Source organism: Mastacembelus armatus, chromosome 7 (genome assembly GCF_900324485.2).
Source record: "Mastacembelus armatus chromosome 7, fMasArm1.2, whole genome shotgun sequence".
Lineage (NCBI taxonomy): Eukaryota > Metazoa > Chordata > Actinopteri > Synbranchiformes > Mastacembelidae > Mastacembelus > Mastacembelus armatus.
In genome coordinates, this window is record NC_046639.1 from 9,745,723 (window position 1) to 9,770,777 (window position 25,055).

Sequence of the window (25,055 nt, forward strand, 5' to 3'; positions counted from 1 at the left end):
GGATTGGACAAAAGAAATGTGACATCATCGGCCTTTGGAAATTGTGAGAGATATTTTTCTCAAATTTTAGACATTTTATGGTCCAAATGATTCAAAAAATTGTCTACTATTCTATGATATTTATTACAGCGCTAAGATCTCACCTTCCTTATCTTTTCTAAGCACAGGTTTCCAGTGCCTTGTTGTTGTGCTTCATTCTGCTGCGTCATGCAGTAACAGGCTTTTTACTTTCCTGCGAGACTGTAAAACAGTACACACCCACTGGTACTTGATTGTTTGTAAAAAGTCCAGTTATACTGGGTGTTTTATTCCCCATCAGTGACAATGTGCAGCAACAAGCTCCTTGCACACTAAAACAAGTTGAAACTTGAAAGACTTCAAGGATGAGGACTAAATGCATGTCACAGTTTACAGCTTCATCTGCAATAAAGAGTGTGTGCAAAGAGCTCAGCTGCTTCTCTGAGTTTTTCTATGGGTATCTTCTGGGACCATCTCCTGTATGAATAGTCCCCAGTGAGTGTTCTTGTATATGAACATACCGACAGTGGGACATTGTGGAAGGTTTTTTTTTTCTACAAACATACATTTAAGTTTGAAATGCTTCACAAGGAACTTCTCTCACTTTACACTTAAAAGTGTGTTTACAGGTCTTGAGGAGAGCTATTATATATGTGAAAAATTGTATGCCTTTTGTGTCATTAAAAAAAAAAAAGATGCATTTTCTCCATTCAGTTGGGGTTGAGGACTAGGAAAAATCTGGCTGTGTGTGGTTAAAAAAGTGAGCTGACCAGACCCCTAGGCTACATTAGCTTCCATTAGCAAAACACCTAAATTTCCAAACCGAATTGTTGGCATCCGAGTAGCATTGTGGGTAATGTAGGGGCGAGGTTTTGACAGAGAAGAATGCATAAATACAAGGCTGTATCTCTTGTTCAACTGCAAAGCTATTCATCCTTTTTTTTTTTTTCTTTTTTTTTAAGAATTGTCCACAGAGTGTGTTACAGGAGTGCTTTGCGAAGTCAGTGGAGTATTCTTAACAATTTGAAGGCTTGAGAAAAAGTCACATTTTCTGAAGAACAGCAATGATGTATTTACATTCCAAAAGGAACAGCGATCACAATGGATATTTAGCACTAACCTGACAGGTGGTGTAACAAGTAGGATGGAAATTTACCAGGAGAAATAACTTGTACTCCAAGGTGTGCTGCGTAATCTGTGTCATATGTAGTAGAATTTCAGGATGGTTGCATGTGATGTTAACTTGTACTGCAACGCTGATAATTAGGCTGCACAGCATCTCCTTGTGTCACTCCTGGCCTTTCAACTGAGCTACATCAGCCTTTGTAACCACAAGTCGAATGTGCATGAATCATTTCTTTTAAAATTGTGTTTTAATGATTTGTATGTTTATTTATGGATACATCTGTGCAGTGGTTTATTAAGCTGTACCTGCTCATCAGTAGAGTAGTATTACTTGCTAGTTATTAACCGTTAGAAGGGTTGGCAGTTTCAACTGGAAGTGCAGAAGTATCTCAGTTTGCTTTCCTAAAATTATTTTTACATTAATGAAAATGGTATTTTGGGTGTTTCTGTGTTAGTGTTAATTCTTAGTTTTCATTCAAGCGTGTGATGCTGAATTATTTTTGTAAATATAGTATATTCTTAAGTTTATGTACTATGTTTGTATAATGTCTACAGTGTGGTTAAGAGAAATTAAACTGCAGGCAGGTTTCAGAGTTTATTCTGCTGACTTTTGACATTTGATGAGCTGAAATATTTCATGTACAATGGACAGTAGCTACTGAGTGTGGATATATTTGATAATATATGCATTCAGTTGTTTGTAAATAGTAACACTAAGCAAATGTGTTCACATATAAAGCTGTCTATTTTAACACAAACATGTGGAGTGTTTTAATTCCAATTAGATATGTTATTACATGTGCATCAAGTACAGTTGAGTGATTGTTACTGGTACTGTGTATCCTTGATATTCAGTGCTTTTGCATAAATAATTTGCCAAGTGCTTTTTTTTTTAATGTTTTACTTCATTGTTTACATCACTCATGCTACAGACAATCTTCTTCACTACCACTCTCATCTGTCTGATAAATGTTAAGTCTGTAGCCAGTTAGCTGGTTATCTACAAAATCTGTCCAACAGCTCTTTAGCATTTTATATTTGTTTGTGTAGTTCATACAAAAACCAACACAATTCTCAACACAAGATCCAGATTGTGTCCAAGAAAAGGCATATAACCTTTAAAATGGCAGTTAATGGTTTTTCTCCACCGTATTTACAATCTATGCATATTATGTTCATTTCTAGTCATGTTGGAAGGCAGATTGTTTAGATGGAACCAGGCTAAACTGCTTCCCTGTTTAGCCTGTTTAGAGTTGTTATACTCTGTAGTAGGCACATTGATGAAAGGCAGCATGCAGTTCACTAACTACTAAAAGCATGAGAATTACTTATTTTTCTTTTGTGTGTTAACAAATGCAATAGGCCAACTTTGTTGCAGTTTCTTAATCTTTGCAACTGTCAGGGCCCAAATGTTTTAGGCTGTCATTCACCATCTCCAGCACTCTCATTCAGAGGTGGTTGCACACAGTCTTCCTTTTCAGTCCTCAGGTCTTTGATATGTTCTCAACGATTCCCTCTATATCCATCGTGGAAGTGTACGCCTCAGTGACCAGCTGTGTTTGCTGTAAGACCTCTTGCACAGAGAAACTCTCTGCTGCCTCGACATGACCCAGATTCTGGTTGGACGCCAATTCCCCCTTTACTGTGTCACTTGGCTCAATCACCACCCTCACCACGCAGCTAGAGCTGATGCCTGTGGAGGAGCCAGAATCTGGGTTTGTGGATTCCTGGGCGACACCGTTTTCTGAGGTGTAATTGGTTTTGTCAGTAATCAGTGAGGCTTCCACATCTTTTGTTGCTTTGTTCTCAACTTGACTTCCATCCACATCCTGCACTATCAGGTTCCTCAGCTTCCTCTGCCGGGGGTTGTAGTTCTCCGTGCGTTTGTGGATTTGAATGTGTCGTCGCAGGTGTGCCTGGAAGAGAAATGATGTACAGATAGATATGAGGATTGAGTGTCATGAGCTAGGGGTAAAATGCTGTTGGTAGTCATTCAGCCTAATGAGTAGAGCAGAGGCAATATGTCCGCTAATCAATTTGTTGCTCATCAGAAGACAGGGCAATTATTTGACCATGATGACCATGTATACCTATATAAAACCCACTGTGACTGGGTTTTACAAAAAACTGCAAAACTTTAATATATTAAAAAACAACAGAATGAATAGAAGAAACTAAACAATTTGATACACTTTGCCCATCTTCTCTTCTAAGGAGATGATTTTAAACTACAATGATCATGATTCACTTTTTTGACATTTTAGACCATAAACAATTAGTTACCTGTGTATAATGAATGACATCACATGTATACTTTACACATTGAGACACAAGCCTGGATTTTACTTCACACACAGTGGGAACCACATGCACTCTGCCGTGTCCACAATGGCTGTCCAGTAGCTTTACTATTAGGAATATTAATGGACAATGAAAGTAAGAATAAGTTAGTGGTTGGTGAGCCTACCTGTCGAGTGAACTTATAGCCGCAGTCTACACACTCAAACTTCCTCATGCCTTTATGGCGACGCAGATGAACACGCAGCTGCTCCCTCGCTGTTCACAATAAAGACCATACAGAGAATCACTTTACTGAGTCCTCATTCTGTGTTGAAAGCTAGTTTACTTAACATCACACATGTTGTAGATTAGGGAAGTAAACTAAGCCCATATATTGTATAATCTGTATGGTATACAGTATGTTACCTTTGAAAGTTTTGCCACATATGTGACAACAGTGAGGGCGACCTTCCTCGTGCTTGCTGGCTTTGTGGCGGACGAGGGCGCCTTTTTCTGTGAAACGCTGCTCACAGACATCACAGCTAAAGGGACGCTCACCGGTGTGTGTCCGGTGGTGTTTATCTAGGCTGGCTGAAATTGAAAACATTCGTACAAGAAACAACATCTGCTTCTGAAATAGTTCATGTCCAGCAGCTGATCTACTCTATTCACTGTGTTCTCTATGTTCGCTGTGATGAGGACAGTAGCAGACCAGGAAGGAAGGCAGTTACCTTGTGTCCTGAAGGTTTTGCCACAGAGGTGACACTGGTATGGCCTCTCACCACTGTGTATGCGTAGATGCATGTTGAGATTGTTCTTCTGGGAGAATGCATGGCCACACAGGTTACATACAAAAGGCCGCTCATTTCTGTAAGACAGGACAAAAGAACACCTATGCACAAATGTGTATTTATTAAAGCAGATCTCATGAATAAAGAACTATTTTCACATTTGTTAGGTCCCTCTATTCTGATCAATTAAACACACACACATGCTACCTGTGAATAGCCTTGATATGCATCTGCAGGCCATTCCGACTGGATGCTCGATGACCACACTCCTCACACACAAACGGCTTTTCACCTCTGTGTTTTGCTGCCTCATGCACACGTAGCTCTGTCCGAGTTAAGAAAGTTTTTGGGCACAATGGACACTAAAAATGAAACGTTTTGACAGAATGAAAACTCAAGCTTATACCTTTGGTTTCAGAAATGAAAATACTATGTGTGTGAACCCTACAGTTCTGCAACACATTTTGAACTATGAAAAAAACATTTTTATTGTAGCTACTTTTCCAGTAAGTCATCATAGTCATTCTCTCTGAGCATAAAGAAAACTTACCGCATGTGGTTTGGGATAACCATGGACCTTCATCATGTGAACTGTCAAATTTTTCTTGTACATAAACTGCTCGGGACATGTTGAACACTGAACAAAAGACACCATTTCAATGAACATTTTTAAAAACTGATTTCAAATCTGACAGAGTTGATTGTCATCTATGTTTGGTGGGTGTAGACAGTACCTTGTGGGGCATATCTCCTGTGTGGGAGACCATATGCAAACGTAGTTCATCTCTTCCATTAAATGCTGAGGAGCACATCGGGCAGCTGTATGTCTGTAATTACACCACAGCATGCAATCATGCGATACTCTCTAGGATGTTAGTTGATTTTGAAGACAGATTAATTTGCAGCTAACTAAATTAGCTCCAAAGTTAAAACAGTTTTTTTACTCACCTGTACTCTAGCACAGTCTCTATTCTCATGTATCAAAAGATTCTCTTTTCTGAAGTACCTCTTTCCACATTTACAGCAACCAAAGGGTCGTTCCCCTGTATGCCGCCTATAAAAAAAGACATCAGTGACTCTTCTGTTGACAGTAGTCAGAAAGAACAATGGCAACAGTATGTCTACCTGTTGTGGACTTTAAGGTAGTATTTGCTCTTGAAGGATTTCTCACAGATGGAGCACTGCACAGAGTCCTTTCTGGAGTCTCCTTCCACAGCCTCAACATTCTCGTTTTTTTGCATTTTGCTGTGGGCCTTGCGTCTTTGTGCTGTTGATGTGGACGGGACTGAGGAACTTGGCTCAGCAACTGGCACATACTCATCACCTGAGCCTTCGGTGATCCCCTCGAAATCCCCCATATCATCATCCTCTTCTACATCTGCAATAGTCTGGCTAACACCATTGTCATTTATGTCAATCTGCAACTCAGGTACCTGCAAACAGCACAAGTGTAATAATAAATATATTCTTCACAGTTAAGATCACTATTATCATTACTTGTCCCTTAAGTAGCAGGATTCATCACTGTAATAATTTTATATGTCCATGTATTCTACCTCAGTTTCATCAGTTTGCTGATTTGGGTTTTGATTAGCCACATCACCACTTCCTTTCTCCGTAGGAATACTCAGAGGCCTCTTGATGACTTTCTCACTGGCTATAAGATCACAGGATGGGCTCCCGTCAGTAACCAGTCGTCTAGGGCCTTTTACTACACGACCAGAGCGGGTGGTGGTGGTACAAGTAGTAGTGGCAGCTGTGCTTAAACTTGTTGTGGCACTATTAGATCTGGACTCATCCTGCATGACTGTTGGCAAGGTCTCCTCTTTAACTGGACAATGAGAGCCTGTATCCGATGCAGACTTTCTAGGTCTGCCTCTTTTACGCTTGAAAGGCACAGGGTCCACAGAGGTTTCCCTGAACTGCTGACAGAGAGCAAGTGCTTCTGGCACACACAGACTGGCTGCAGCATCCTGGACCTTGTACAGGTTGTTAGAATCCAACTTCAGCTCTCCGGTGTAGACAAAGTTCAGGATCAGCTCCAGGCCTTCAATAGGACACTCTTCAAGGTAGAACTCCATGCACGGTGGAGCAGGCATGCTGGACTCCTGGAACAGTTCACTGAAACAGGCAAGGATGTTTCGATGTGCAAGGTACACCACCCCACTGCCCACATTCAACACTGCATCACAAAACCTTCCTACTGCCCTCTGCTGGTTCAGAAAGGACAGGACACGATGCGCATGGATGCTCTCTGCTACAGGCATGCCTCGGGCTTCACAGGGCACTGCTGCTGCATGACACACATAAACATCATACTTGTTTTTGTTGATTGACTGATCAGACATTGTAGGTTGTTGTCAACAGTGTATGTTTTTTTTAGCTACTTGCCTACTTTTACCTTTTTACCCACATAAGCAGCTGTATGTCATATCTGTATATCTTGGGTGGCTAGACAATAATAATAATGATGATTAAATCATAAATAAACTAAACGAATAAATTAAATAAATTTAATCACTAAGTTTAAACTGAATATTTTTAAAAGGTCCAATTACTGATATATGGTACTTTAGTGTGAGGTACTTGTACTTTGAGTATTTTCTTTTTATGTCTTCTACTTTTCAAGGGGAAATGTACTTTTAAGATTGTATATTAAATTACCCAACAGCATTTAAAAATTGAGTTAAACTTCAAAACACCAAAAATCAGTTCCCAACTTTTTAGATAATTGCCAAGAAAGTCCTCATAAAAAGTCCAAAAAATTGTTGTTTTTGATTTTAAATTAATTGCTAATATGTATGACAGTAGCAATAAGCAGCGTGAAGGTGCAAAACTACATTGGCCTTTGATTTCTTGAATCTAGACCCAGATTACTGGCAAGGTGACTACTGTGGCAAACAACAACAACAACAACAAAATAATAATAATAATAATAATCATCATCATCATCATCATCATCATCCCCAAACTCCTGCATTGTATCCACTATTGCATCTAACTCGCTCACAGTTTAAAAACATACACAACATACGGGAACTGGCAGTCCACAACATACGAAAACAGTAACTAATATTACTGCCTTTAGAAGCAAAGAAAAAATATTAAAAAACTCTGTAAATCAAAATTAATACTTTGAATGTCTCTTTTGAGAAAACTGCATTTGTTAGATTTTTCAAGATGTGCAGCAAATATCACTTCCTCAAATTATCTAACTTAATGAACTATATCTGCTTTAATGATGACTAGCACATTCACTGTATTGATTCTTAAAGCCAGTGTATTTTACAGCGGAAACATATCTGTTCGTCTTTCTTGAAATTATTAACCCCCCCTGATTACCCACCTACATCGACGTTTATTTCCTAGCGCATATTTTAAGACGCTCCCTTAGCGTGGTACTCACCTGACAGTTGCATTTACAGACTCACGTCTGCCGTAACGACGAAAACTAATTATTTATGCTGATCTACTGACACGCTGTACCAGTGTGGGGTGTCACGTAAACAGAGTGATAAAATGGCAAAGCCTAGTAGCTGCAGCTACATGCACCTTGTTTGCGTTTCTTGTAGGCCCCTAAAAACTGCAAAAGGAACAGGATGTGACGTAATTTACGCGACCAAACTCCGGGAAAGAATTAGGTTGGCCATAATTAAACATCAGTATTATAAAAATAACAACAACGAGTAGCAGTAACGTACAAAATTATTATTATTGTCTGTTATCTCACACTCTATATATATCCTTTAATGCGACTGTGCTAAACTAAACAGTAACCTTCTGTATGACGATAATGCTGAAAAGATTACAACTCAGGGTATAATCATTGTCGGCCATCTTGAGGCGGCGTTTGTTTGTGGCTCACACATGTAAGCTAGCCTGTTAACACAGCGGGCCAACTCTGCAGATTTCTATCACCAATTCACAAGTGCTGGCTTTTAAGTGAAATTATTAAGGCTGAACTTTACAGTTCTGCGTTGTTTTTTACAACTGGGGGTAGGTTTTATCCATTTTGCTGCAACTATATCTAGCCTAGCCGATAAAGCTAATTTCATTAATGGCTGTGTTAGGTGACATTACCCCTGAAAGCTTTACTGAAAGTTTAACATTTACATTAGATTATTGTCTCTTTCTCATTGACTTTGAATTTATATATAGCTCAACACCACATTTTGAGAGATGATTAAGAGCTACAGAGCGACGTTAACCTAGCTCGCTTTAAGTCTTAGCATAGCTAGAGTAATATTAGCTGTCTAATGGTTTAATTGCAAACCTTAGCTTTGCCATTTAAAACTAGCGTTAAATAACAGCTGCGGCTGCAAATAATGACGTTTTTCATGACTCAGTCCCTTTTTGTTAGTTATCAGATTACTGTCTGTTTGGGGGGGAAAGCAATCACCACTACAATAAAGTTTTCTAATCTGAAACTGAATTTTAAACATTTACAACGATTCAATTCAGACCAATTCAGTTCCGTTTATTTCTATAGTGTCAAATCACAACACAGTCACCTCAAGAAGATGGTTAGGTTTCATTCATCTCATTTCAATGGAGAACCCTCAATCAGCCTAAGTCTATAGCAGCATAACTTAGTGATGTTTAAGGGTCACATGAGCCAGCCTTAACTATAAGCTTTGTCAAAAGGAAAGCTTTAAGTCTAATTTTAAAAGTATAGGGGGATTTTTCCCTATTTTTTGATATTTATTAGCACAAACAATCTATAAATTAACTAATGAATAGTTAGCATGATTAATCAGTGATGAAAACACTGAATTCCTTCTGAATTTATCCAATGGGGGATGAATAAAGTATCTATCTAACAAACATTAATTGCATTTTTAAATGAAACCTGTCTTTGAGTTCCTAATTTTCTTTCCTCTGTCTTTGCAGGCTCCCCCTTTTGTTTTTCAGTAGCATCCGCGTAATCATTGTTCATTAAAGAATCATGAAGGTGAACAAATGTACACTGGTTAAGGGCCATGCTAAATCTCAAAAGTGGAGAGATGTGAGAGGGAAACGGTGCAGGCGTCCCATCAGCTCCTCTGATCTCAAGTCTACTCCTGTAATGGCCACGATGATAAAGGAGCACCAGGGCTGCGTGAAAAAAAAGCCCAGTGTCAAGAGATTGAAAAATAAGGCAAAGGCCGTCTGTGACTCTAAGTCTGAATTTAAGAAGTCTGGTACTCAGGCTAATGGAAGCTCAGTGCTAACAATGGATGATGAGTCTGATGACTCACAGGACTGGAAAGAGTATTCCCAGTCCATTCATGGGAATGGTGTGGAGACCTCAGGAGACATGGCGGATGCCTGTCCAGGAAGACTGGAGGGAGATGCTCTCCATTACTGTACAGAGAGAGACGATCAGCAAAACCATGCAGTACTTGTCATGCAGAAGGATCAGGTATGTTTCAGGCTATTTTGGCAAAGAATTGGCAGAAATTAAAGCTAACTTGTAATAGATTTATGTCATTTTACATGGTATATTACTCTCCTGCAGACCCTGTGTTTCCGTGGAAAGTGCTTTTTGACCTGCCTGTATGGCCGGGTAGAAGTGATGGGTTTCACCATTGAAGAAGGACAACAGTCGTATCCTCTTTTCTCCCCAGCCTCACATTGCCCACTAACCATTAGAGCACTGACGAACTCTGATGACACCAGAGATGACAGAAGAGAAGCTGCAGCCATCCTCCGAAAGTATCTCACACCAGGTAATCTTTTTTAAAACATATTTGTGTTTGGTAGATGTTTGTCAGTATTGGGCTGTGGATTAGCAAGACATTTTACTGAGATTGTATTATTTCTGCACCATATTTTTGTGGCATTAATGTCCTTCAAATGTGCTTTTTACAGAATCACGAAAGAAGCTGCTAAAAAGGGTGATGTCGCACTCCTCTGTCATCCTACTGGAGCCAATGGAGACACCTTTGACGCATTTTCTGTCAAGCTTCACAGATCTCAGTGAATTGTTCAGCCCCCCAGTGGTAAGTTGACTGATAGTGTGACTTTTGGCTACTGTCAATAATCGCCAAATTCATGCATCATCAACAGACCATCAAACATTTAATTTGGGATAGAACAGAAATCAGCATGTTCCAACAAAAAACCTTTCCTCATCGCCTGTTTATAGAGCGAACTCATGTCAGCCGTTCTTGACACTCCACTCAATGGACTGGGAATGATTCCACTGGTCAGCATTATCGAGGGTCTAAAAACATCGCAGAGCTACAGAGATGCTCTTAATACAGTGGTCAGTGCCTGCAGAGGTAAGCCCCTGTCAGCCAGTCAGTCATGAAATTCTATATGTAAAAATCATGGCAGTTTTACATGTTGGTCTCATGTCTGAATAAGCACCTAAGTCAGTCTTTATGTAGCAGTCATGATGGAAAGCCTACAAGGTTTGACTTTGTACCATTGTCACAGCACCCTCACAGGCAAGATACATTTTAAAAATCTGTCACTGATGCAGCCTGTGAAAGAACTGAGAACAAGTCAGGCCATTGTATCAACAGCTTAATGAAGTCAAAAATGTTCATGTACTGGCTGTACACAAACACACAAAAGAAGCACATTTGACTCTGCAATTGCCTATTCAGCACATCTCTCATTTATAGGGGATATGGATGGTTGTGCAGTTATTCTTGTATGTGGGACCAAGAATGTGGGCAAGTCAACATTTATCCGCATCCTCATCAACACCTTATTAAATCAGTAAGTAAATTTCCATACCATTTCTGTGTCACCTAATTACTTGTATTTATATGTTTAGACCCAAGCTTTTGTTTTTTTCACACAATGCATCCTTAACATGATCTTATGTTATTCTTGCAGAGCTGAAATGATCACTGTGTTATAGTGTATGAATGGTTATACGCTGTCACAATTTGCTGTTGACTTAACCTTCCTCTGTAGATCTTTACATCTCATCTTGAAATAGTAAAGTCAGTGTGACACAGAATGACGATGTCTAATGTGTATCTGTCTAGCACTACCAGTGTAGATTATTTGGAAGGTGATCTGGGTCAAACAGAGTTCACCCCTCCTGGCTGTCTGTCTTTATCGACTGTCACAGAACCACTTCTGGGTATGTTTTCATCCTCTTACTTTACAACACTCCTTACATACTGTATGTTACTATGTAGTCATGGACTAATTCTCTTTAAACATAGAATAATAATTTTTGTTGGTACTAAAGGATTGAAACTATTCACTACACTGAATAATTGGCAATTCTTTTGTTACACAAGGTACTCTTTGGCCATGACCAGTAACTTTGTAGATTTTCTGCTACTTACCTTGCAACTGATCTGAGCCAATAAATAATCAAGCACCACTTGTCATTTTCACACTTTGGATTTTACAAGGCTCAGACAAATGAGATATAACAGGTTAATTAGTGAGCTGTAGATGTACTAGGTGTCTTTTGTTACCTTTGGAGAAAAACAGGCTAGCTGGTTTCCCCATTTTCAGTCACTCTAGGCCAGGGGTAGCCATCTCTAGTCCTTGCTTGTTTTCCAGCTATTCTTGCCCTCCCAGCTTCTAATTGGTTGAATTCACCCTATCCAGGTAATCAGCAGTGGGTAAAGGCAAAGGCAAATTTATTTGTATAGTACCTTTCATACACTACGCAATTCAAAGTGCTTTACAAGGCATATAATTACATTAAAAGCATTGAAAAGAAATCAATAACAGCATTTAAAAATAAAGACATTTAACATAAAATAAATTTAAATCAAGTAAAGTAAATTAAAATAAAACATAAAAGCACATTAAGAAAACAAAGATAACAATTATTCAAAGGCAGCAGTAAACAACAGAGTTTTCAGTCCAGATTTGAATGAGCTGACAGTTTGAGCAGACCTCAGGTGTTCAGGAAGTTTGTTCCACAAGTGAGGAGCATAGTAAATAAATGCTGCTTCACTTTGTTTGGTTCTGGTTCTGGGAACACACAATAGACCTGTCCCAGATGACCTGAGGGGTCTGGAAACCTCATAGGGAACTAATATATCTTGGATATATTTTGGTCCACAACCATTTAGTGCTTTATAAACTAGCAATAAAATTTTAAAATCTATCCTTTGACTAACGGGAAGCCAGTGTAGTGATCTGAGAACTGGTGTGATATGGTCCAGTTTCTTGGTGTTTATAAGGACTCTGGCAGCAGCATTCTGGATTAGCTGCAGCTGCCTGATTGACTTTTTGCTAAGACCTGTGAACAAGCCATTACAATAATCTAACCTACTGAAGATAAATGCGTGAACAAGTTTTTCTGCATCTTGTGTAGAAAGAAAACCTTTTATTCTAGCAATGTTTTTCAGGTGGTAATAGGAAGATTTAGTGATGGATTTTATGTGGTTGTTAAAATTCAGGTCTGAGTCAATGATTACACCAAGGTTTCTGGCTTGATTTGTAGCTTTCAATGACATGGAGTCAAGGTGAGCAATGACCTTTGACCTTTCATTTTTGGGGCCAAAAACAATCACTTCTGTCTTGTCTGTATTGAGCTGGAGAAAATTCTGGCACATCCATTCTTTGACTTGATTAATACACTCACATAATGAAATTAGAGGACTATAATCATGAGATGATACTGATATATAAAGTTGGGTGTCATCTGCATAGGTATGGTAGTCAATGTTGTAGTATTCCATAATCTGAGCAAGGGGCAGCATGTAGATATTGAATAAGAGAGGACCAAGAATAGACCCCTGAGGAACCCCACATTTCATTTTTGTTCGCTCAGACTCATAGTTACCAAGTGAGACAAAATAGTCTATCTTGTAAGTAAGATTTTAGCCAATTTAACACTGAGCCAGTAACTCCCACCCAAGCTTCTAGTCTATGAAGCAGCACATCATGATCAACTGTGTCAAATGCAGCACTGAGATCCAGTAGTACTAAAACAGAGGTTTTGGATTCATCATTATTTAAATGTAAATCATTTAAAATTTTAATAAGTGCAGTCTCAGTGCTGTGGTGTGTGCGAAATCCAGACTGAAGTGCATTAAAAAGATTGTTTTGCACCATAAATCTGTGAATTTGTTGAGAAACTACTTTTTCAATTATTTTTCCCAGAAATGGAAGATTTGATATTGGCCTGTAGTTACTTACTGCTGAAGCATCTAGATTAGGCTTTTTAAGAAGAGGTTTTATAACAGCAGTTTTTAAGGCCTGGGGAAACTGCCCTGACTGAAGAGAACTATTGACAATCTGCAATACATCTGGAGCTAAGCTGTTAAAAACATTTTTAAAAAAATTTGTTGGTAAAATATCAAGGCAGCATGATGTAGATTTTAATTGTAGAAGCGTTTCTGTCAGAGCTCTGTGATCAAGGAGATCAAAATGTTCTAGATTCACTGGAGAACAAGGAGGCACAGGTGATATTGTCATAGTTTGTCTTATCTTTAATATTTTGTCTGTGAAAAAGGCTGCAAAATCATTGCATGACTTTTTGGACAGCAGTTCAGAAGGAAGAGAGGGTGCTGGGTTTGTGAGTCTGTCTACAACAGAAAACAATGCGCGGGCATTATTGCTGTTTCTATTGATAACCTCTGAGAAAAATGATTGCCTTGCATTTTTTACTTTTTGGTTATAGTGTTGAAGACTCTCTTTGTATAAGTCGAAATGAACCTGGAGTTTGGTTTTTCGCCACCTGCGTTCTGCTTGTCTGCATATTCTTTTCTGAATTTTGACCACTGTGGCTTTTCTCCAAGGTGACTTTGACTTTTTTCTTGCTGACAATACCTTGGTCCTAATTGGGGCAATGGAATCAATAACTTTGGAACTGAAACTTCTCACAAGATCATCAACAGGGGCTGATGGCATGGTTGGTGATGATGTAAAAGTCTGAATGAATAATGCACAGCTCTTCTCGTTGATGTTCCGCTTTTTGACTACCTCTGTTTCGCCTGTGTGCAAAACAGCAGGGGTGGTTGTGGGTAGAGTAGGCATATTTGAAAAACAAGCAGGATACTGACCCTCAAGGACCAGAGTTGGCTCCCCCTGCTCTAAGCTAAGCTAACCGTCTCCTCTATTTAATGTAACCTGTATACTGTTACTGATTTTTTTTTTTGTCTTAGTTTTGGGAAAAAATGTGAAAAAATATTTCCCAGAATGTTGTACTGTTCACTTTGAGGTATATCTGAGCTTTTTTAATGTTTTATTCCTGTATTATTAGTGTATTCACTTTTAGATATAGTATTGGTAGGATTAGTAGATTTATAGTGAGTTGTTTTTCAGGTCCCCCTTTCACACATCAGCGCACACCAGAGCACATGATCTATTATGGTCAGTCATCATGTGAGTCGGACTTAGACCGGTACCTGGAATCCCTAAAGTCCTTGTGGCGTAGACGTTCCCAAAGTAGAGAGACTCCCATCATTATGAACACCATGGGCTGGGTCAAAGGTCTGTTGTCAAAAAATATGAAGCCCTAAATGTACTAGTTTTAAACGGTGTCTGAGCATGTGCTCTTATTTGCTGCCCTCAGGATTTGGATTCCAGCTGCTTGTGGACATGATCCGCTTCTTTCCAGTTTCTCATGTGGTCCAGCTCAGTCATAGTGGTACCACCCAGTGTCCTGCCCTCACTCCAGAGTTTCTGAGGACAGCACACGGCTGCCAGACACAGCCACCTGCCCAGACTGCTATAGATGAGTTTACTGAGAGCCACATTCCTCCCAGAAGCTACAATCACTTTATTGTGCAATCAGATTTTCAAGGAGTGGGACGCCAAGGAACGGCGTGAGTACACCACAGTCAGCCTGCCTGCATTAACATATGAACGCTATCATGATTGAAAACCACTAGCGTTACTACCTGTGTGTGTGTGTTATACTTTACAGGAAACATCAGCGCACTAATGAGCACAGAGAGCTCTCACTTCTGGCTTACCTGAGTCAGCTGCAGTGTCCTGATCCCGGACCAGTTAGACCTCTACACAGTCTAACCCCATACCAGGTACACGAGAAGCACAATGCTGCACACCTACGCTTTAGTCCCAGTTTTTTATTATTACCTTAGATAATTGCCAGAATTTCATTAAACTTCACAACACAAAGATGTTACCAACAAGACATTTTGACAAAAAATTATGTATCTGCTGCATGCTCTGTTGCACAATGTAACCGCTCTCATTCTTCATTTAATTTACATATTTCATGTTTCTATGCAAATTTGTAAATGCCAGCAAGCCAAGAACAAGTCCCTGCCTGTATCTCTCAATGAAACCCCTGATGATCGTTTTTACATTTCTCCTTTCACACAGTTTAAACCTCTGAGGTATAACATGTTAATTAATGATTACCTAACCATCTTCGCTCTGAACACAGGTGCCCCATACAGCCGTGGCTTTAGGTGTGATCCACTGCGAAGTGGTGCCCACTCACATGCTTTACGCTGTCAATGCCAGTCTGGTGGGACTCTGCTGCCTGGCTGAGAAAGTTACAAGCAGGGGAGGTCCAGTCCTGCTCTCCCAGGCACCTATCTGTCCATGCGTGGGCTTTGGTAAGTATCAGTCTGGCAACAATTTACTTTTACTCTTTATTCCTGGAATCACAACTCAGTCTAATGTAAACACAGACTTGTTTTTTTTTAGATCCAGTGTGATTCTCTTTCCAAGGCTATTAAACTGTCCTACAACACATGCAAAATTCTCTCATTTCCGAGAAGCCCAGCTTCTTCAGAAAATAGCAAACAACTGTATGACATGTATGACTAATACATGTCTAAGATATGCTAAATGTCTGTAAACAGAGGAGGTGAGAGCAAGAAAAGCCTTGGGTTATATATTCTATGTTAAAATTCTATCAGAACATTGACCATGTTAATATGTTCTAGGTGTGCTTCGAGGTATTGACATGGTACAAGGTCTGTACTTTTTGGTGACCCCCGTCGATCCCTCCATTCTTTGTAAGGTCAACTGCCTCCTCCTGGGAGCCATATCACTGCCTTCCTGTATCCTCACAACACAGGTCAGAACACAGCTCAAGTCAAGTCCAGTTTGACACATGGCCATGCAAATTTGTATCAAAGGAGCTATATGGATGGTTCTGTTCTTTTATACATGTCTCCCTGTCTTTAGCACATCTGCTCAAATCTTTCTTTCACTCCCTCTGTCTCTGTTTTAGCCTGGCTTGGAGGGGGAGACACCCTACGTCACTACCAACTACAGTTTTGATCTCACTGGTGCAGGAAAGCTGCGAGTCTTCAAGGGACTGACGAGACCTAGTCAAATAGGAATGTAATGACTTTACCTGCAAAACATCAGTTCATTACCCTTTACAGTTTTGACTGGCATCTCATGCCAAACCAGTCAGCTTGGCCTTTGAATGTACAGAACTGAGGATGAGCCAGGAGTTTTTATTCCAAGATTTAGTGCTATAGAGCTGCCAGGATTAAAGACTCTGCAGGAGAAGATGGCAGCCTTCTTGTTATTGGACTTCATTTCTGAAAACCTCAAGTGTTCTCACTTTGTCTTACAGCCTGCTACTGTATGCGTCTTTGTAGGTAACGTTTTGAAACTGAATACATAAACCTGCCAGATATATACATTTTTGTTCAGAATTTGTAGTTCCCTTGCTTTAAAGTGCTTTTTAGATCAATGTGGCAGGTAGTTGTTACAGTTGTCACACATCAATGTAGATTTCAACCAGGCAGTGGCCATTTAAGCAGTCTAACAGTGTGCGGTATAATCCCTGATTGAGAGAGCAGTTTGTTCATTTCAAAAGCTGTATTATGGGATAAAACACTGCCAAGACCTTTTACACTGCCTGCTCTTACATACAACACTTAAGTAAACAAGGCAAAGCACAGCTACAGATTGATCTTTGACATGACATTTTCTGTCAAACATGGATTTACAGAAGTCCTTTTTGTCAGTATTTTGTTTTTATGCCAAAGGTTTATGCTCGAATGGCTCTGTTTTTATTGCTGACAAACTGCTATGATGCTTGTACATTTGTTATTGTGTTACTGCACTTAATAGACATGTTTTGTAAATGCAACATGTTTACAATTTCTTATCAGAATAAAGCTAATTTTGTTTCCTGGTGCTACCTTTTGTACCATGAGGGGGCAGCAAATTTATTTTGGTTTTACTCAGACAAACAGATTGACTTGCAAAAAATAATCTCAAGGACAGGAAAACTATATAAAAACAGTCAAGATCAATCCTGTAACATTCAAATATTTTAATGTTTCGTAATACTTTTAAGAGAAAATAAAGACAAAGGCAGAACTAACAATTTGTTGCTACATTATCTGGCTGGACGAACTGAAGGAGGATTTGGTTGTAAACATCCACTCACACTGTGGAGAATTGCTAATTTGTTAAGTGGGCTGTTTAAATGTACCTTCTCTGCCCCCTCGCATTTCTTTGTTGCTGTTCCCCACCTCTTTATTGAGGGTGGGAGCATACAAACACAGCACCGCCACATTTTGGCAGAGGCATTGTTTTGGCTTTGTCAGTTCAGATGGTTTCCCATAGAACACATACAAACCAAAAAGAAATGCCACTGCAGTGGAACATCTACGCAGCTCACGTGAACCTGAATGAGCACATATAACAACTCCAATCTATGATGTGTGTTCCAGTGCAGTCCATTTATAACTAAGCAATTGTTCACTACCAAGTTCACCAAATTAACTTAGGTGACAACTGCCTAAGGGAATGCATAGAGGAGAAGCTGTTAGCCCCAGTTCAGAGTAGGATCAGACAAAGTATTATCAGATTAATAATAATGGGTTCTTTGATAAATAAGTATTTTATTATTAGTAAACATACCCATTATGCTGTTTTCCTTTGTTTTGTGTGATACTAAATTTATATCATGGTGTTTTGAGACTGTTTCACACAGACAACACACAGACTCAGACAAAACCAGCTATGTAAAGATCTAAGTTTGGATAAGGCAACAGGCAATTTTACTGTTTTTTAATGCCAAATCATAAATTTATTAAGAAAATAAAGGACAGATTAATTGATCACTTTTTGAGTATCAGTTTTGTGTAGTAATTTTTAATTTTGTTTTTTTTAAAAAGGGCTTTGACCCATGGGTCCTGCAGATCAGCTAACAAAGCAGGACCCATGAAAAGGCCTTTGCCTTGTCATTTGATATGCTATATTAGTAATGCATAGCCCCAGTTTCTCTGCCTACTCTACCACCTACTTCCATAGGCATAAGGAATGTCAGTAGATAAATACTATGGGTTGTTTTTCTAAGTTACAGCTCTAAAAACCTGTTTTGGATTGGAACATCCACTGTGAGGGCACGAGCCAATAATATGTCAGTTTAGAATGATAGCACCCCTGTCCTGCTCTTGATTTGATTTAGGAAAGTTCACAGTCAAGCTCCAGCTAAATGTGCATTAAAAAGCATTGCATTTGTCAAACTCGGTGATTATTCTTCATCCTCAAATCATTTTCTCTTTTAAAAGTGAAACATATTGTTTGAAAATGAAAGAGTAAGGCATAAATAAAACCACAATACAGCTTGACTGCAGCATATTCATGGTAGTAAGTCCACCCAGTGGTCATAGATACATGAAATTCATTAATTAGTACTAATAATTAGGAAATGATCATTATTTCTTATATTCCATTATATTCTTTTACATTATTTCTTTTTGCCTGGATGGCTTTAGCTTCAGGCTTGTAGTATTTTATCATAGCTATTGTGCACATTTTTAAGGTTTTCATTTCAAAAGATCAGGTGGAGCCTGTTTTTTTTTAAAAAAAACATTAGTTTTAACATTAGCATTAGTTTACCACTAGCAACAGTGCATTCATCAGACAGCTATCAGAGACCTGTTACTTTCTGAAAATTGAAGACTTACTGTTTCCAAAATTGTTACATCTTTATCATTGGAACTGGTAAGAAAGGCTGTAAGAGCTGCTGACTGACAGGTCTCTGGGATCCCTGTGATTTTTGTTGTTTATGGTCATGTGTCTTTTGGGTAATTTTTGTCTCTTTATGGTATTTTTCATTTATGATTGTTATTTGCCTATTTGCAGCTGTTTTGTATCCCTTTGTGATTGTTTTGTGTGTATATGATTGTTTTGGTTCCCTTTATGGTCTGTTTTGTCTTTGAGTGGGTTTTGTGGTATATGATTGTATTTGTTGTCATTTTTCATGTCTTTTTGATTAGTTTGTATCTCTATGGTCACTTTTCATGTCTCTGCGGTTGTTTTGTGTCTTCTTGTGGTTGCTTTGTTTTTTTTTTATGGTCATTGTTCATGTCTTTATGGCTGCTCTGTGTCACTTGATTCAATTTTCCCCCTGTCTTTGTAATTGTTTTGTGCACCATCGTAACGATTGTTCCTTAATGGCAGTTTGTCTTCGCTCTTTTTTTGTGGCTCCTGTGGATGATTTATGTCTTTACTGAGTTTTACTTTAAAGCAAGAAATAATAATGGTCATTTTTCACAGAGGATCCAGCCCAGGGGCTTCTGACCTCTCAGGTCCCTGGTAGGCCCATGCGCTAATCCGTCCATGTCTGACCCTGTGTGAATACACACAGCTGAGTGTCTGGTCCTCTGGTTGGACTGTGTGCTGCTGAATGGATGTGCTGTGGGTGTCTCTGGCGCCTCTAGCTGCAACATTGCGCCTCTTGAGAGAGAAACCGCATTGAGCCTTTGTGGATCCAGCTTCTCCGAATGAATGGAAGGTGAGCTGATGGTTGATCGGAAAAGGCGGCGAGACGAAGCAGCGGACAGTATGTTTTCAGCTTTAGATCCACGCTGTTTTAAGTTGGCTGGAGCAACCGTGGACTCGCTGTTTTAAAGGGCCCTGTAGAAGGCTTTCCTCATTGTCCAGCTCCTGCTCAGATCTTCGTCAGCAAACGGTTTGTCGGACGTCGAGGAAATTTCTTTTTGTGCTGACGGCAACAGGTTATTAACAGCTTAGCACGGCGTCCAGCGCGCAGCTAAACCTCAGAGCTGATTATATCTTTGTTAACTTTTCGGGGTATGAACCGATGCGTTTGGCCACTATTTCCCGTGCGTTCACCGTTCAGCGTTGTGCCCGCCACCGACCAGCTGCTACAGCCTGAGCGACAGTAGAAATGAGAACATGAAAATGCCTTAAGGAAGAGCGCAGACTGAACACTGCTGGGTGATTCGCGTTGAGCCAGCCATACCTACAGACAGACCTGCGTGGAGCTGGTCCAGGAGATTGTTCAACGAGGACTGCATGCATACTGCACATGGTGCCAAATAAGTGGACCATGAATTCAGTTCTGCACAAATCGCCACCAAGGAGCTGGCTTGGTCTCAGATTACGACTCAGTAAGTAAAAATGAATGAAGTCAGCTTTTAAATACACTCTGCTTATCTGTGCTACTAGCAGTACTTTATTTTGGAAGGCTGTTAAAGTGAATCACCTGAATGCTGGTTACAGCTTGAGCATTTCACTCTCTGCACATATGCTCTTTAGTCATACAGGAAGGGGAACAAAATAGCCCCCATGACTTTGACCCTCAAGCACCACATCTTTGTTTTATGCTGTCCTCCAGTCAACAAAGTTAATGACTAGATTTGGCAAGTGACCTTGAACAATTATCCCAGCTGGCAGCAGAGATAGTTTAGTCAGAAGGAACACTCTGATCTGAAGTTCTCCCCTCTTGATGAATGGATCTCTGGACATCTCAGTATGCACTCAGATGATAAATATTACCTTGTGTGAATCACTACACACAACACTATTTATTTTATTTCCCCCCAGACCTGTCATTGGTCTTCCTCTGTTTCTTGGTTCATAATTCAGATCAAAGTGAAAACTGTAATAGCCTATGGAGATTTTTTTCTGGGCCTGCAAAATAATGGATTTTCATAATTGATTAATCTGCAGTTAGAAACCAGTTTGTTTGATCCAAAAACCCACAATGAAGAGCTTACAATAATAAGAAAAACAAGTTAATATTCATATTTGAGAAGCTGGAACCAATGAATGTTAGCATTTTTTTAAAATAGCCTATAGGCTACTGTTATTGTAACTTTACATTTACATTTAAATTGTTCTAAATTAATATTCTAATCAGTTAATTGACTAATTGTTTCAGGTCTTCAGAGCTCAACTTTTTAGCTCTCTCCTCTAGGTTTCCCCTCTGTGTTGTAATCAGTGCTGGTAGTTCATGGGTTCATACTGTAAGTGAAGTAAGCATGGAGTTAAAGTTTAGCTGCCTTAATTGGTTGAGTCTGGAACCCTTCAATGTTCCAGGCCACTGGAGTGTTAAGCTTGTCTTAAACACACTGGTCTAATCTGGGACCAGATGTCTTGTCTGGTCTCTGTCCACCACTGAAAAACAAAAACGGAGACTAGAAATCTCAGCTCTTTACTCACTTATTCACTGTTGTGGTGTTAAAGTGTCAGTCTCCATAAACAAGGACATCTGTAGAAAAGGCACATGACGCTTTGTCTTAAATCAGTGGTTTTATGTGTGTTTGTTTAGTTTAGAACACTTTATCTTGGTAATATGATACACCCATATGTTTATGGTGGAACATTATTGGCATCATTTATTGATAATCTCACTGGGACTGCAATTATTTAACTATTTTCAGTTCATCTGCAGGTAATGTGCCTTTTTTCAGTATTTTTGAAAAGTTTAGATTGCAGTGTGACCTCTTAAAATTTGTTGGTGTGTTTGACCAACAGTCCAAAAGACAAAAAAGTTCAGTTTATAGAGTTAGTCCACAAAAACAGAACATCCTCATATTTAAAAAGTGGGAAGCAAAGAGGGTTTTTTTTCTCCTTTTTTTCATTTTAGCTGAAATTCTGTTTACATAATGAGTCATTAAAATAGTTGCAAATTTTATTTCTGTTGAGCCACTAAATAATTGCTCTGCAGCTCTGAATCATGCTACAAGCTTAGGATTCAACATTACTGACCTAATTTTCAGTACAATGGCCATTTAGCTTTTGATCACTTCACATCATCTTCAGCAAATTTGAGTTCTGGTCTTTCAGAAAAGCTCTAGAAGAAAGTCTCACCACAAGGCCTATTTAGGAGCTCTTCTGGAGTTTTTAATCATGTCACATGTTTTTCATCAGCCAGTGGATTTTGCATGGACTTTTTTAATAGATTTCCATTTTTTCTTAGGACTTGTAGGACTTTAGGTTCATGTTGGCTTTAGAGATGAGGTTTAAATTTTATTCACCACAAGGTCCATTTAGCACCTTTTCTGGAGCTTTTGATCTGACTGTGTGATCTTCATCAGATAATGGGTTTTGGATGGAATTTGAGATGGTCAGATTTCTATTTTTCTTAGTGCTAAGGACTCCTGGTACATCCATGCATCCATCCATTATCTATATCCGCTTATTCCTTAACTAGGGTGGAGCCTATCCCAGCTCTCTTTGGGGTGGAAGGCAGGGGTAAACCCTGGACAGGTCACCAGTCTATCACAGGGCCACTCCTTGTACATGTGGGCTTCAAAGCTGAAATTCAAACTTCATTCTTTCCACAAGGTGTATTTAGTGGCTGTTTTTGAGCCTTTTATCCATCACAGATAGATTTTGCATTGAACTGCAGATGATTTGTTCGCTGTCTACTGCACATCCACAATTCTACAACTATGCAAACTTCATCAGGTGATAAAGGTCATGTGATGTATTAAATAGACTTTAAGTTGTAATGGTTTTATGTGGGTTTCAATGTAAAAAAAAAAAAAAGCAGCAGCACCTGAACCTGACTTGACTGGTGTAATCTGGGTACATACTCTGTGCCATGTTGTATGTGTGTGTTAGTGAATTTGGCATGGCTCGTGGTTTGTTACAGATTAAACTTCCTTCTTCAGATTGTCTTTCCATTGTTCCTCTTTTTTTTCCCCAGCTGTGATTTCCTTTCTCTTTCCCCCTCTTTGCATTTCTGCCTTTTCCTGATGGGTCTTTGGGTCATCGTTGCTCTCATTTTTGTGTCTCTCTCGTTTCCATCTACTCAAGAATAATTATTCCAGCTTCATGTGCACCATTGTAGCTCATCCTAATATTTTTTGCATGACAAACATTATTTGTTTTATGAGGTGAACTGTGTTTGAAGTTGCTAATGTACCAGACTCCATAACGTTTTATGGATCTGGTGTTAATTTTACTTTTGATCTTAAAAATGTGCTTAAAGACTGCAAGTTTGCTTTTTCTTTACCACAGTAAATACGGGTAACCCTTGTAATGCCTTGGTTTTTCCCAGACTGAAAACCTTATCCGTCTGACAGAAAACAAATTAAGCACTTCAGCAATGACTCTTTGATCTTTTTCCTAGTGTCTAACACAGCATTAATTTCCTTTCTTGTATGTTTCTGGTATCTCCTTATTTCTTTATAACAGACTCATTTCATAAAAGAAATTGTCAGTAGTAAATCTGAATCTGAATAGCTACAGTTTGGTTGAGCTCACCAAAATGTTGATTATAGGTGTAGCTGAACTCCAAACTGTTTGTACCGTGTTACTGATATATTAAAACTGGTTTACTTATAGTTTGAGGACGTCTTTCTTGAATTTATCTGTTGAGCTTTAAAATTAGGTTGCCTAAACCTATAAATCTCCTGGAATACTTGATAAAATAAGTTTTCATGGTTTTAATGTGACAAAGGTGCTATGTAAGCTATAGGGAAAGATTTGATACACATACTCTCATCAGCTTTTTTTAGCTGATCACTAGATGTGTGTTTCAACACTAACGTTACCATATATTTGATAATACCAGCTGTCGGCTAGCGACTTGAGGATTTTGCATGAAGTTGGCTGTAAAACCTCTACTTGTCATTTTTACATTTTGGTTTGTATTTATGGATAAACAAACAAGATATTGTATGTGTTGGTGAGTCTTTGAGCTCGTGGTATAGTTGTTTTACAACTGTTGTTACAACAATCTGTTAGACAGAGCCGGGCTAACTATTTCCCCCTGATTCCAGTTTTTATGCTAAGCTAAGCTAAAAGCTAGTAGACTCCAGGCTCTTGCTTCATACTTGTTAACAGAACACTGACATATTGTCGCCTAAGTTAATTTGGTGAACTTGGTAGCAAACAATTGCTTATTTCAGCAAACATGGTGCAACATAGTTTATCTGGACTCATGTTTGTGTCCCTCTGAGAAATGTAAGTTCAGTATTCATTCTCATTTTGCTATTTTTTTGGTTTAGTACTTACACCTCAGAGAAATATCTGTCTCTTTAGCTTCTTAATGCTGCGTTCTGTCCACTTGTTAGCTGGTAAATGTGTTTGTCTTTCAGTTCTCGGCATTTAGTGTACAGTGTTGCTAAAAATGATGTGAGAACGGTAAGAATGAACTAACAAACTAGCTTGTGGCTCAGAAAACCAAAACAATTAGCTAAAAGATGCTATAACTACACAGAGCTCACACAAATTGTAATGAAGATTCTCTGTTGGTTCATTAGTGACCCCTTTCACATACCAGTTGTAATAGGTGCTATCAGATGAAACAGTTCTAGGGAATTAGCTCTAAGACATATGTATTGTACTGAAGTAGAAGCTAAAAAAAGCCCCCCCAGAACAGCGCTTTAAGAATTGTTAAAGTCCTCAGTTCAAAAAAGGTGAACTTTCTCCAAAGGTTCTAAGAATTACTCAAAACTTCCTCCAGTCCAAAAGCAGATTTTACAAAATGTGAGATTATTCCTTTAAGGCATCTATGGCTCCCTAGGCAGGTGAATATGACATTACATGACAGATGGTTTGACCTTCTGTCATTCATTACAGTGTCATGTTTTGCTGTTTTCAATCACAGATGAAGTCACTGTCATAAATGTGCTCACAGCAATAAGTTTCTCTTGCATATTTTCTGGGACATTGCCTCATAGCGTGTTTCAAAATTCAGATGGTGTATAGCTTCTT

The 25,055-nt window shown here is 39.0% G+C and overlaps 3 protein-coding genes across 7 annotated transcripts in view; 2 read left to right on the forward strand and 1 right to left on the reverse strand.

The window, feature by feature from the left end:
- Positions 1 to 2,027: 2,027 nt before the first annotated feature.
- Positions 2,028 to 7,780, reverse strand: zbtb48 (zinc finger and BTB domain containing 48). 4 transcript variants are annotated; one of them, XM_026332194.1, is made up of 11 exons: positions 7,621 to 7,780; positions 5,771 to 6,504; positions 5,340 to 5,647; positions 5,163 to 5,268; positions 4,949 to 5,041; positions 4,765 to 4,851; positions 4,422 to 4,576; positions 4,155 to 4,291; positions 3,850 to 4,014; positions 3,611 to 3,699; positions 2,028 to 3,059 (listed from the first exon to the last, which is right to left on the reverse strand). In XM_026332194.1, exons 1-11 carry the CDS (start codon positions 7,631 to 7,633, stop codon positions 2,628 to 2,630), a joined length of 2,319 nt encoding a protein of 772 aa, XP_026187979.1. In that variant the 5' UTR covers positions 7,634 to 7,780; the 3' UTR covers positions 2,028 to 2,627. The 4 variants fall into 4 exon arrangements, with proteins under 4 accessions (XP_026187979.1, XP_026187978.1, XP_026187977.1 ...); XM_026332193.1 differs by having other exon boundaries at positions 5,771 to 6,507; XM_026332192.1 differs by lacking the exon at positions 7,621 to 7,780 and having other exon boundaries at positions 5,771 to 6,673.
- A 262-nt stretch (positions 7,781 to 8,042) lies between these two features.
- Positions 8,043 to 17,257, forward strand: nol9 (nucleolar protein 9). The gene is made up of 13 exons (XM_026333569.2): positions 8,043 to 8,210; positions 9,105 to 9,615; positions 9,712 to 9,922; positions 10,065 to 10,195; positions 10,342 to 10,477; positions 10,826 to 10,922; positions 11,198 to 11,295; positions 14,451 to 14,618; positions 14,701 to 14,953; positions 15,055 to 15,169; positions 15,541 to 15,715; positions 16,049 to 16,182; positions 16,339 to 17,257. Exons 2-13 carry the CDS (start codon positions 9,160 to 9,162, stop codon positions 16,453 to 16,455), a joined length of 2,091 nt encoding a protein of 696 aa, XP_026189354.1. The 5' UTR covers positions 8,043 to 8,210; positions 9,105 to 9,159; the 3' UTR covers positions 16,456 to 17,257.
- Positions 17,258 to 19,835: 2,578 nt separating this feature from the next.
- Positions 19,836 to 25,055, forward strand: part of plekhg5b (pleckstrin homology domain containing, family G (with RhoGef domain) member 5b) — a 67,311-nt gene continuing 62,091 nt past the window's right edge. For both annotated transcript variants that reach the window (XM_026332483.2, XM_026332484.2), the window contains exon 1: positions 19,836 to 20,494. In XM_026332483.2, coding sequence (XP_026188268.1) covers positions 20,413 to 20,494 — 82 coding nt within the window. In that variant the 5' untranslated portion in view covers positions 19,836 to 20,412. The remainder of the gene's footprint in view (positions 20,495 to 25,055) is intronic.